A 13,510-nucleotide genomic window follows, 5' to 3' on the forward strand; every position below is an offset into this window, starting at 1 on the left:
TTCCCAAAGCGCTACACAATAGGACCGAAACTGAGACCATGTGGTTATGAAGTTAACATTTTACCCACACCTCCATATAACATCTAATTATGAACAAATATCTCCCCAAGACAGAAAAAAAAAGACAAGAGAACAAATGACTTAGCTATAAGATAAAATATGCTAAAGAATATTTTGTAGGCATCTTTGATAAATATTTACTTGGGAAAAAAACTCTAAGCTATATGTCTCAATGATAAGGTCTAAAACTTGGATAGTTTTGGTAAAATCTAGCAGATAAAAAAAAAATCAAAGCTCATTTATGCTTGGTATTAGATATCTGTCAGAGATACAGATTAAACAAAGACAATATTAAGATTTTCTAACAATATAAATTGATATGCTCTTTTCTTCAGTTGGTAACAAATAACTGACACTAGTCTGAATCAGATTGAAACATTCTTTTCAGCTAATCAAACTTAATCAATGATTTAGAAGAGAACAAAGAAAAAGAAGAAACGAGAAAAAAAAACCATGAAGAGAAACAGCATTTTCAGAATATCTCTGTGAGTCATAGACAGAAAATGTAATTTACATTTAATGTCCTTGCAAACAAAGCTAGAATAGAGGAGGTGGAGAGCAACTCCTTTTGACTAAATTTACCTCACCATTTTCTGGTCCATAACCTGAACATTTTCAGAGAATTCTAGAAACTTTAGCATATTTTTTATTTATTTATTTATTTATTTATTTATTCCTGAATGGATAGAAAAACCATATATTGAAATTATGCATGTGACTAAAACAACAAAACCTATATGTAGATGTCTTGGAATTTCAAAAATTCAAAGAGAATTTAGAAAATGATAAAAGGAAGCAGCCGAGAAGAGGAAAACTACCAATTAATTCTTTGTTCATATATTGATTATTTCTTCAGTTAGAAGTCAATTTTCAATTGACTGAGCACAACATGGCTCTAGTAGGTATAGACTATTTTAAAAAAAGGACATTCTGCTGACTAATGTTGACAAAAAAAAATTAATAAAATCCATTTCAAATTCTGATTTTTTTTCAAGAAATTTATTTTACAATTGTTTTTTTTGTTTTTGTTTTTTTTAAAGATGACTTGGGTTGACAAGTTCTGCAAATTTAAACATTGGCTCAAAATTTTAAAGTATGTATTTTACACTAGAATAATTTTAAAATTAACCACATTTTAATAAACTCTAGCAGTGAAACCACCTTCCACAAACTCAACCATCAGCAAAGTTTATTTTAAATTTATTTGACTGGTTGATCAACTAACTAACTTCAAGATTCTAAACGATCTGCTCTTCACAACATCTATAACCCATTTTTGACTCATATATACTTACTAGCAGTATCGCCCGGCGTTGCTCGGGTTTGTAAGGGAAATAACTATAAAGCATTTTTAGAGAGTTAAAGCCAAAAAATAGCAAGAAAATGCATTAAAAATAGGAAAAAATGATGGTAAATTTTTTTTTAAATCGTTGACTCATCGTAGACATTTTTAGATAGTTACTTCCCTTATATAATAGCGAAAAAATGCATTAAAATGAAAAAAAATGATGGTAAATTATTTTTAAAATCGTAGACTCATCGTAGACGCGCGCTAATACCCAGAAGGGCTCGATATGATTCACGACTATAAAACTGCACCGCAAAATGTGGGAGTAGTTAGGAATCTAAATCGTAGGAGACAGACACACAACCTTACTTTTATATATAAAGATATGTCATATCTCACCATTGACAATTTACTTACAGTCATCTTTTCATTTCTTCTTATAAAGCTCACACACAATAACTCATTTTGAAATATCATGTGACCTTAATTTCTAGTCCTCAATTATTTCAATGTAAACATTACCCCACCACCCATGATTCTTTTACTGAGCATAATTATGATAATAAGTAGAAAAATTAACCCTTTCATTACCGTATTTATTTTGTGATGTTCTGTGTTTCTTTCAATTATTTTAAATATAACAAAGAATTTAGTAAAATAACCCGGTTATCATTAAGCTAGTGTAAGGAACATAAATTATGACTACGGTTTGGTGGAAAATTTTACTTCAGAACTTTCGAAAACAAAACATTTGAACTACAGAGCCAGAATGGTATCAAAAGGGTTAAGAATTGTTTCTCTATTATATATTTTAACCCTTTTGTTACCGTATTTCTGTTGAGATGTTCTGTGTTTCTTTCAATTATTTTGAATATAACAAAGAGTTTAGTAAAATAACTTAGTTATCATAAGCTAATGTTAGGAACATAAACTGTCAAGTAACATCTTTTCTATAGTACCTCTGATCCATACAGAACATAAAAGGAGAAGTATAAAAGAAATGATAATAATAATGATTTCAAATTTTGGCACAAGGCCAGCAATTTTTTGTGGGATAAGTTGATTACATCAATTCCAGTGTTTAACTGGTACTTATTTTATCAACCCCGAAATGATGAAAGGTGAAGTCTACATTGGCAGAATTTGAACTAAGAATGTAAAGACAGACAAAATGCCACTAAGCATTTTGACCAGAATGCTAAAGATTCTGCTAACTCACCACCTTAATAATAATGATGATGATGATTATTTCTAATATAGGCACAAGGACTCAAAAAATATGTGGAAGGAGTTAGTTAATTACATTAATCTCAGTATTTGACAAGTATTTAACTTTATCGACTCCAGAAATATGAAAGGCAAAGCATATTCTTTTCCTCACTGAAAAATATTTTCTTCATTTTCTGCTTGCACATGTGAAGACTGAAGTTTCCAAGATGAAAGTGTCACAACAACAGAACAATATTCTGAATTTACCAAAGATTTTTCTGATCACAGATTTAAAATTGAAAAGGAATGACATTATATTCTGATTCACTATGTAAGACCCTAAATGAAATTATATTGCTTACAATTTGGTACAATGGTTTACCAAATGGGGGCCTGTGTATGCCTGAATGTACAGAGATCAGTACAAAGGCAAGCAATAACCCCAGGATCTCAAACTGCATGCAGAAAACAAGGACCTTACAAAAAATAGCAGCTAATTCTCTCTAAAATCATACCTTATCATCTTAAAAAATATAGATACATTGGATAATGTTGTATTTGGTGCACAGTATTTTGTAAATAAGATGAGATAGTCATGTCTGGAGCGTCTTTGACCCTAGATCTTCTCATTCATAGTTGGTTAACTGTTAAACAATACATAGCTGGATTACTGAAGATTTTGGGTGGGTGAGTCACCATTGAATGTTTTGTTGTTGAATAGAACATGGAGGATAAGTCAGCCTGGCAGGGTCCATTGTTTCTATAAACTATTGATTATAGCCAGAAATTGCAGGGACAAGAAGAGATGAAGTGAAATGAAGATGACTCAACTGGGAATTGAACAGGTGTCACAGGACTTTGACAACACTCATCATGGAACTTATTACACTGAATGTACATGGTTAGATATCTGCATAATAAACTAAGAAAAGTTGAAGAAATTTAACAAAAATGGAAGACAATTTCTGTGTAAGGGTGCCTTTGTTGATGACAAACAATAGATATATTATGTAGCTGAGAACAGAGATAAATACCAAAAAAAAAAAAAAGCTTAAAATGTCTAGAACTTGATATGATGCAGTATTGGTGAGAGACAGATTTGGGAGGTGATACGATAGTAGAAGTGATAGAAGAAAGAAGAAAGATAGGGAAAATATAGATACAATACAGTTTGGAAGTACGTAGGTGTATATTAGATAAAAAACAGAAAGTGAATGGGTGTGAGTGAAAATGTATAAAAAGAGATCTCTGCTAGAAACTAAGTGAAACCATTTATTTACATATTTATTTACTCTCACTCTATTTTTTAGGTATTTAACTCCAGTTATATTGTTGTTAATGATAATGTGTAAATATCCTATGTTTCGTTTATTTTTTTCTGGCTAGTTAACAAAATAAATCAACCTAAATTCATTTTATCTGTTTCGCGTAAGCATAGCTGTGTGGTTGAGAAGTTCACTTACCAGCCATATGGCTTTGGGTTCAATCTCACCAAGCTGCACCATTGGCAAGCATCATTTACTATAGCCCAAGCCAACTAAGACCTTGTGAGCAGAATGGGTAGATGGAAACTGAAAGAAGCCCTTTATATGCCATCATCATCATTTAATGTCCACTTTTCCAAGCTTGCATGGGTCAGGTGGAATTTGTTGATTCAAATCTTCTATGGCCTTCCAGTTGCCAAACCTCACCTGTTTCCAAGCAAGATTAATATTACTCCATGGCCTGACATATTTTCATGGAAGACTAGAAATAAACAGTATCACTTTCATTACAGTGCTGCTCATTTACAACCAGTTCAGACAAGAGCACACAAAGACACACACACACACACACACATACATACATACATATATATATATTTATCTATTTATGTGAAGGCATGTGACTTAGTATTTAGGGTGTTGCACTCACAATCTAGCAATCGTGAGTTTGAATCTCGGACCAGACGCTGTGTTGTGTCCTTCAGCAAAACTCTTCATTTCATGTTGTTCCAGTCCACTCAGCTGTAAATGAGTAGACATGTGATGGAATAACCTTCCAACCAGGGCGAATGCTTGCACCATTCAAAATCCAAAGCAATGTAAAGTACATTGTGACCAGTGATTTATAACAAGATTCAATAGTCTGGTTGATACTGTGATACTGTTTAATGTGTGTGTGCATATATATATATCCATAAATATAAGAGAGTTAACATTAAATAGGTCAACTCTAGTGCTAGAAATAACTCCGTATTCTGGTACAGCCGCCGACGATACCTCCACATAGAAATAGCACTACCCTCAACGTAAGGAAAGTGAAATACAACTAAAAAATAGATTAATGTTGTACAATTGTTTCTTTATCAATATAATATGCAAATTATACTCACATATATATCTATAAATCATCAGCAACATTTGTCATTGATACAATTTATCAGACCTACATGTGCTAGGTCGCTTGGTGTTAAACCAATGGTATTATTAAATTAATATCTAATTTTTCACCCTCACTTTTGAATGTATATATATATATATATTTATATTCTCTCTCTGTTTATCACCTCCGCCAAGGAAGGAGGTTAAGTTTTCATCAGCATTGGTTTGCCTGTCTGTCTGTCAGTGTGCAAAATAACTCAAAAGGTTATGAATGGTATTTGATGAAACTTGTGAGAAAAGTTGGTAATGACACAAGGAACAGATCATGAAATTTTGGTAGTGATCCAGGAATTTTTATGGATTCTTGAAGGATTTTTCATTTGTTATATTTACTTTACATGAAGTATTACAATGTTACGTTCTTTGATTATCTCCCTTGAAAACATGTTCATCATTTCCACTTAACCTATGGTGGCATTGCTGTTTCCAAAGTTTTATTTTCGTTTCTCTATTAGTAATTTTACTCACCTGTCTATGGACTCTTGGGGGATGGTTGATACTATACTGACCACAGAGGGATGTAAAGTAGGTAGGTAGGTAGGTTTAGTTTTGTAAGTAGACAGATACCTCTTTTATCTTTGCCAAGGAATCATCTGACCATCGACCTTGGTGATTTCAATCTGGATCTTCTTGATTCCCCTAACCATGAGATCTTGACGGCTATGAACCAGTTTGGGTTACGCTGACTATGGAAGCCTGCAAGATCATGTTTACGTGAACCAGGATCGATGTCCACAAGTCACCGTAACCGACTGTTACTTTTCCGACCATGATGCTGTGTGTGTATCACTCAAGTTTTAGGTAATTGTTGTTTCTTTTTAGTTGTATGGTGAAACTAGCTTGCTGTTGTCATTAATGTATTATAACTACTTCAGATGATTCCTGTTTTTAAAGGGATTTTCTTTAAAAATCATATGGCTGTGTTATTTTTTAAACCCTGCCAATGAGGGTTGTGTGGTAAGAAGCTTGCTTCTCAACCACATGGTTCCAGGTTCAGTCCCACTGTGAGACACATTGGGCAAGTGTCTTCACCTATGGCCTTCAGCTGACATAAGTACCAATTTAAAAAGAAGAAATAGATGTACTGGGGCTGATTCATTCAACTAAAATTTCTTCAAGGTGGTGCCCCAGCATGGCCACAATCTAATGATTGAAACAAGTAAAATATAAAAGATAATTATTTATGCTGTTGTTACAGTTAGCTCCACTCAAACAAACCATTAGCAATTGGTAAATTGGAGACTGAATCAACTGTGAAACATTGTAAAGACATACTCTTTTCTACTCTAGGCACAAGGCCAAAAATTTTTGGGGAGGAGGCCGGTTGATTAGATCGACCCCAGTACGCAACTGGTACTTAATTTATTGACCCCTGAAAGGATGAAAGGCAAAGTCGACTTTGGTGGGATTTGAACTCAGAACATAAAGACAGATGAAATACCGCTAAGCATTTCGCCCGGCGTGCTAACATATCTGCCAGCTCACCACCTTGTTGTAAAGACATACTGACAAGACTTAAATTAGTACAATAAACATTCTGTCTCTAGTAAGGAACAGAAAGTAAGGTGTTTAGGCATTGATGCCACAAATGCACAATGATGAAGAACACATTAGTTGACTGCTGATTCAGTAAAAGCTTTATCGTCTTATACTGAAACACAGAATGTGTGTATATCGTCTTATTTTGCGAGAGAGATGGAGGAGAGATTAATAATAAATGCCACAACAGTCTATTAATGAATTTGGTATATTCTTGAAAAGAGGGTGGATCCCTAATTGAAAAGAATCCATTAGGTTAATTAAAGTGTTTTTGTGTGCTGCCAAATAGGATAGCTATTATCTCTTTTAGTCCTGCAGTTCTTATGGTATAATCATCAGCTGCCTTTATAGGCCTATGGTACTTTAGTTTCTGGGAGAAGGCTTGTCAATTACAAACAACCTAGGAATCTTGCACACTGTTTACACCATTGTTTATCATACACTAGGACCATATTGTACATGCAGTGTTTGTTAGTGTAGTGTTCAGCAAAAAATACAATATAACTGACAATAATACTGCACATCTCTTGTTATTTACTTAAATATTCTAAAATGAAAGTGCATACATTTACAGATATTGCTTGTTGCTTGGGTCTTTCGTAGTGTTTCAGACACACATATGCTAGAGTGGTGGACTACTGCTGTTTTTTGGGTCAAATTCTAAGCGTGCTAACATTTCTGCCAGCTTGCTACCTTAAAATAGTTATATTCTTTTCTGCTCTAGGCACAAGGCTTGAAATTTTTGGGGAAGTGGGGGGGGGGGGAGAGTCGATTAGATCAACCACAGTACGCAACTGGTACTTAATTTATTGAATCCCCAAAGGATGAAAGGCAAAGTTGACCTCGGCAGAATTTGAACTCTGAGAATGAAGACAGACGAAATACTGCTAAGCATTTTGCCCAGCGTGCTAACGTTTCTGCCAGTTCGCTGCTTTTAAAATAACATTCTTTTTTACTCTAGGCACAAGGCCCAAAATTTTGGGGGAGAGAGCCAGTCAATTAGATCGACACCAGTATGCAACTGGTACTTAATTTATTGACCTTGAAAGGATGAAAGGCAAAGTTGACCTCGATGGAATTTGAACTCAGAATGTAAAGACAGATGAAATATTACTAAGCTTTGCGCCTGCTGTGCTAATGTTTCTGCCAGTTTGCCACCTTATGTTGTGACATAATATTTGCTTCAAATTTTGGCACAAAGTCAGCAACATTGGTGGGGAGATAAGTCGACTACAATTGACTCCAGTGTTCATCTGAAAGGATGAAAAGTGAAGTCAACAGCAGTGGAATTTGAACTCAGAATGTGAAGATGGACGAAATGTCGCTAGGCGCAGGAGTGGCTGTGTGGTAAGTAGCTTGCATACCAACCACATGGTTCCGGGTTCAGTCCCACTGCGTGGCATCTTGGGCAAGTGTCTTCTGCTATAGTCCCGGGCCGACCAATGCCTTGTGAGTGGATTTGGTAGACGGAAACTGAAAGAAGCCTGTCGTATATATGTATATATATATATGTGTGTGTGTATATATGTTTGTGTGTCTGTGTTTGTCCCCCTAGCATTGCTTGACAACCGATGCTGGTGTGTTTACGTCCCCGTCACTTAGCGGTTCGGCAAAAGAGACCGATAGAATAAGTACTGGGCTTACAAAGAATAAGTCCCAGAGTCGATTTGCTCAACTAAAGGCGGTGCTCCAGCATGGCCGCAGTCAAATGATTGAAACAGATAAAAGAGTAAAAGAGTAAAGAGTAGGCATTTAGCCTAGCGTGCAAACAGTTCTGCTAACTTTCTGTCTTATTTAGTGACATAACACTGACGTATTTTGACTGAACACCAGGACGATATTCATATAAAAGTAGACCTATTTGAGTAATTTGGCTTTCAGATGAAAGGCAAAGTTAATTCAAATGACATCTGAACTCAAAATAGAGAAGGACATCAAGTCTGGTGCTTTACTTATTTCTACCAACTCAACCTATTAATTTCTACTGATTAGTACCAAAAGAGTTTTATGATTTGTGTGTGTGTGTGTGTGTATGTGTGCATGAAAGAGAGAGAGAGAGAGGAATGGGAAATAGTCACATTTATGCCTTTCCCAATGACATTAATTGAAGTATCTGCTTGCTGAGAGCTTTCGTCCTCCTCTACAGCAATTACTTCAATAACATACAATATTGATTCTTTACATTTGTGACAGAAAGCTACAAATTTATAGAGAAGGGGTAATATTTGATTGAACAGACTTTCAATATATCACCAATATTTTATTGGCACAAGAGAGAGAGAGATGGGGGGAAGAGACAAAGTTGACCTCAAATGAATTTGGACTCAAAAAATAAAAAGATATCGCTAAACCTGGGGTTTTCTGTCAGATGCTCCACCAACTCTATCATCTGCCATCCTGGAAACACACACACACACACACAATATTGAAAGTCTTATATTGAATTATTTCCTTTCATTCAAAATTCAAGTTCTACAAATGTTTTTTTTTTTATGTTTTATTTTATCTTTGCTAGAATTTGTACTTACATATTCTACATTCTGTTGCTGATTTATTGCAACAGAGAGAAAATGAAAAAAGACTAAGTGACATTTATAGATTTTTCAGGTGTACAAAAGCAGCATGTAAAGTGAAATAGTTATAAGTGATACTCAAAACTGGTTAACAAACTCCAACTTGGTGCCACTTGTCTATACATTCTTGACAAACAAATTTCTCAAAAGACAGAGCAGTAAATGAAAGTTACACAGGATAGTCAGCATTGCTTTAAGTGCAGGAATTAAGTATGCAAAACACAATATAATCTATGTTTATACAAATAGATTGTTTCCTTTTTATATACAGGATTTATACTGTTTCACTGTTTACAGGAAATACAGAATAACAGCAGACATTCACTCACTCCTTCCTTGAGAGTTTCAACTAGATGAAGTGATGTAGAAGGGATAGAAAGAAAAAGAGAAAAAGCAAAATAGATTTCAGAATTTTTGTTTACTAGTAAACCTATCTCAATGTGATTGCCAACAAAATTAGAAATGACAGAGACTTTGATGAAGATACAGTTGGTTGAGATAATTAACACTTCTCATTTGCAGTACTATAACTAAGGGAAAATGTAAAAATGTTCTTTTTTTTTTTTTTACTTGTGAGATCTAACTGCAATTAAAGAGATGCTTCACAGGACATATTTATGTTAGTCTCAAGAATACAATGAATCTAAAGTACAGTCCGGCCTTCAGCAAAATAATAATGATGATTTCAGGTGAAGGGTGTAAGTTGATAAAATCAACCCCAGTGCTCAACAGATACTTATATTTATCAACCCCTAGAGAGGATAAAAGGCAAAGCTGACCTTGGCAGAATTTGAACTCAGAGCATAGAGATGGATTTTGCTTGGTATGCTAACAGTTCTACAAGGTCACCACTCTAATAACAATAACAATAATAATTATAATAACAACAATAATAATAATAATAATAATAATAATAATAATAATAATACTTTCTACTACAGGCACAAGGCCTGAAATTGGTGGTGGGGAGTTAAGTCGATTCCATCGACCCCAGTGCGTAACTAGTACTTATTTCATCAACCCTGAAAGGATGGAAGGCAAAGTTGACCTTAGCTGAATTTGAACTCAGAACATAGCAGCAGGCGATATACTGCTAAGCATTTTGCCCAGTGTACTATCAATTCTGCCAGCTTGCACCATAATAATAATAATAATAATAATAATATTACTGTCACAGTAAATACTAGTAAGGATTTATGAATTAGGTACAAGGACAGCTATTTTGAGGGGAGGGAGAGAAGTCAATACTATTAACCTGAGTACTTGACTGGTAATTTATTGATCCGAAAATGATGAGAGGCAATATAGACCTCAGCAGGATTTGAACTCTGAACATAAAGAGCTGGAAGAAAATACCACTAAGTATTTTCATTAAAGCTCTACATGTTACTGTCAGTTCATGACCTTGAAATGGTTTCTAATCCAGGCTCAAGGCCAACAGTTTTGAGGGGGAATGTGTTGGTTGATACCATCAACCTCAGTGCTTGACTGTTGTTTATTTTATTGACCCCAGAAGAAAGAAAGGAAAAGTTGAGCATGGTAAAATTTGAACTCAGAACCAAAAGAATACAAAACATTTTTCCTACACTCTATCAAGTCAACCAGCTCACTACCAGCACCACCACCACTACTACTACTACTACTACTACTACTACTACTAGTAGTAGTAGTAGTAGTAGTAGTAGTAGTAGTAGTAGTAGTAGCAGCAGCAGCAGCAGCAGTAGTAGTGGTAGTAGTAGTAGTAGTAGCAGCAGCATTACTAGTAGTAGTGGAGGTGATGATAGTGGTAGTAGTGTTGTTGTTGTTATTATTATTATTATGTAGTAGTAGTAGTAGTAGTAGTTTCTTACAGAAGACACAAAGTTTCAAATTGGAAGGTAGGGACCAATTGATCACAATGACTACAGTACATGACTGAAAATGGTGCCCCAGCATGGCCACAGTCTAATATGTAAACCCAGTAATAAAATAGTAAAAATAATAGAGTATATGTCTTATATTAGAATCAACTTTAAACTGAAGAAGAAGAGTGAGTGTGTGCTTACCTGACGATCCATGGGCATACCTAGATTTTACCAACACTCCACCTAGGAGGATCCATGAAATAAAGTCTAGTACTCAGCCCTTGATTGTAACCCAGGAGATTGGCTGGAGAGGTAAACCTGCAAATAATAAAACAAATACATTAATTAAGATTAATAGAAAGTGTGTGTGAGAGAGAGAGAGAGAAATGAAGTGACTCTGAGGAAGAGAATAATTGACCTGAAGGTAGATTGCAGAAAGCCTTTCAGTCCAGACACAGAAGCCTGTAATGTAACATGGTTGGTCATAGGAAGGATATCCAGTTAAAAATGAAATGTAAGAGTAATAAGTAGTCTTTCAACCCATTCCAGCATGTAAATGTAAAGGTAAACATAATGACCATAATAAATATATTATCAAATTCCTTAATATATATGTTATATATATATTATCAAGTTTCCTTAATATATATTCTGTTGTGTCTGGGGAGTCATTTTCATTTTGTGCCTTATAATTTAACACACTCACCAGTAAAATTACTACTTATTTCTTATTTTTATTTTCCTAAAATTTTAGTTGCGTCTTGCAACCTTTTCAATAGACTTCACTATTGAAAAGGTTGCAAGATGCAACGAAAATTTTAGGAAAATAAAAATAAGAAATAAGTAGTAATTTTACTGCTGAGTGTGTTAAATTATAAGGCACAAAATGAAAATGACTTCCCAGACACAACGGAATATTGCAAACCAAATCCAAAAACTAAACTTAATATATATGTTATATACATATATATTATCAAGTTCCCTTAATATATATATTTTATATATCATCAAGTTCCTTTCATATATATATACACACACACAGACATGTAGGAAGTAAATAGACACTTTTAATGTTCAAAATTTCTGATCTAAGTATCTTATATGTTTTCAGCAGTGTAGAATTTACAATGTAATTATTCTTTTTCATTCAAGGCGCCATTATATTAAACATTTGCAAAGAGTAACCATGCCACACACAAAAAATTCAGCAGAACTATCAGATTTTCAAAAGAAGTTGTATTGTTGGGCAATCTTAAGCTGGTCCTTAGCCAGCGAAAAATTGCTGAAAATCTTCAAATTCCTTTTGCTACTGTTGATAGAATAAGCCAAGGAAAAGAATCAACAGATTCTCATCCCAGCCAACCTGGGCCCACAGAAAGGAAGCTTCGCTGTTTGAAGAGAATTGTTGAAAACAAACCCCGTTTGAAGCTTCTGACATTGCAAAACAGCTAGAAGTTAGTCGAAGAATGTGTGTTACATATCTGCATAAGCTTGGGTATTATGGATGAGCAGCTAGAAGACAACTTCTCCTTCAATTAATTAATATCATGAAAAGAAAGAGTCCTTATTATCCCCAAGAATTTCATTGTTACCCTACTTGGGGTAATTTACCCTGGTTCATCAACCCCTGCCCAGTAGCTGGAGTGCCACTCTAGATGCTTTTTCAATCAGCCATCACCACTGGTCTCTGTACTCTGTTATGCATACCAGGTTCACAGTGTTGTAACCTGTTCAGTCCTTGATGTCAGATCAAGATATTTCTCTGTCTGCCTCTCCATTGCCCTCCCTCAACTGTGCCCTGAAGGATGAATTTAGACAGAGAGTTGTGGTGGGATACATGAACATACCAGGCAACCTTTTGTCCTTTTATCTGTGCAAGGAGTGGTTCTTGTCTACCAGCATATCTGTTGAATTGCTGCCTGACAAAGCTGTTCTGTGTATGGGATGCTTAAGCAGCCTTCTTTAAGAGTCCAGCTCTGACACCCATACTGTAGAAAGCCATAAAACTGTGATGTTCATCTTGAGAAAGCATCTCATAAAGACATGTATTGCTAAATTTGGATTTCTGTTTCTTTGAGCATCATCAATAAGAAGCATCCACAAACAACTGCATGCTTAGGCAAATTACTAGTGTCACAAATAACCAGCAAACTGGGTAATACAAATTTGTTATTTGTGATGGGAGCAAAATAATAGGTTCATTAGTTCAAAATGACATTCTGTCTATTTCTGCTACTGATATACTTCTGGATTTTTTAGGACTATGTGCCTGTATGAGGTTCTTTCTTGAGATGAAAACCACAGTTTTGCAGCTTTCTACAGTATATCCATGTTAATAAAGATATACATGGATAAGATATCTATCCATCTATCTTTCTATCTGGGTAGATGGATGGGTATGGGTAGGTAGGTAAATAGTTAGATAGGTACTTTCTCATGTTCGTTTTTACATCATAGAAACTCCGTGCTGGTGGCACGTAAAAAGCACCAACTGATCATGGCTGTTGCCAGCCTGCTCTGGTCCCTGTGCCACTGGAATGTAAAAAGCACCTACTACACTCACGGAGTAGTTGG

At 34.9% G+C, this 13,510-nt stretch overlaps 1 protein-coding gene across 4 annotated transcripts in view; it reads right to left on the reverse strand.

Annotated features, from left to right (window-relative positions):
- Positions 1–13,510, reverse strand: part of LOC115209236 (tyrosine-protein kinase CSK) — a 344,806-nt gene that overhangs the window by 145,385 nt on the left and 185,911 nt on the right. For all 4 annotated transcript variants that reach the window (XM_029777514.2, XM_036501474.1, XM_036501472.1 and 1 more), the window contains exon 2: positions 11,138–11,254. In XM_029777514.2, coding sequence (XP_029633374.1) covers positions 11,138–11,155 — 18 coding nt within the window. In that variant the 5' untranslated portion in view covers positions 11,156–11,254. The remainder of the gene's footprint in view (positions 1–11,137; positions 11,255–13,510) is intronic.

This window comes from Octopus sinensis, linkage group LG3 (assembly GCF_006345805.1).
Source record: "Octopus sinensis linkage group LG3, ASM634580v1, whole genome shotgun sequence".
NCBI classification, from domain to species: domain Eukaryota; kingdom Metazoa; phylum Mollusca; class Cephalopoda; order Octopoda; family Octopodidae; genus Octopus; species Octopus sinensis.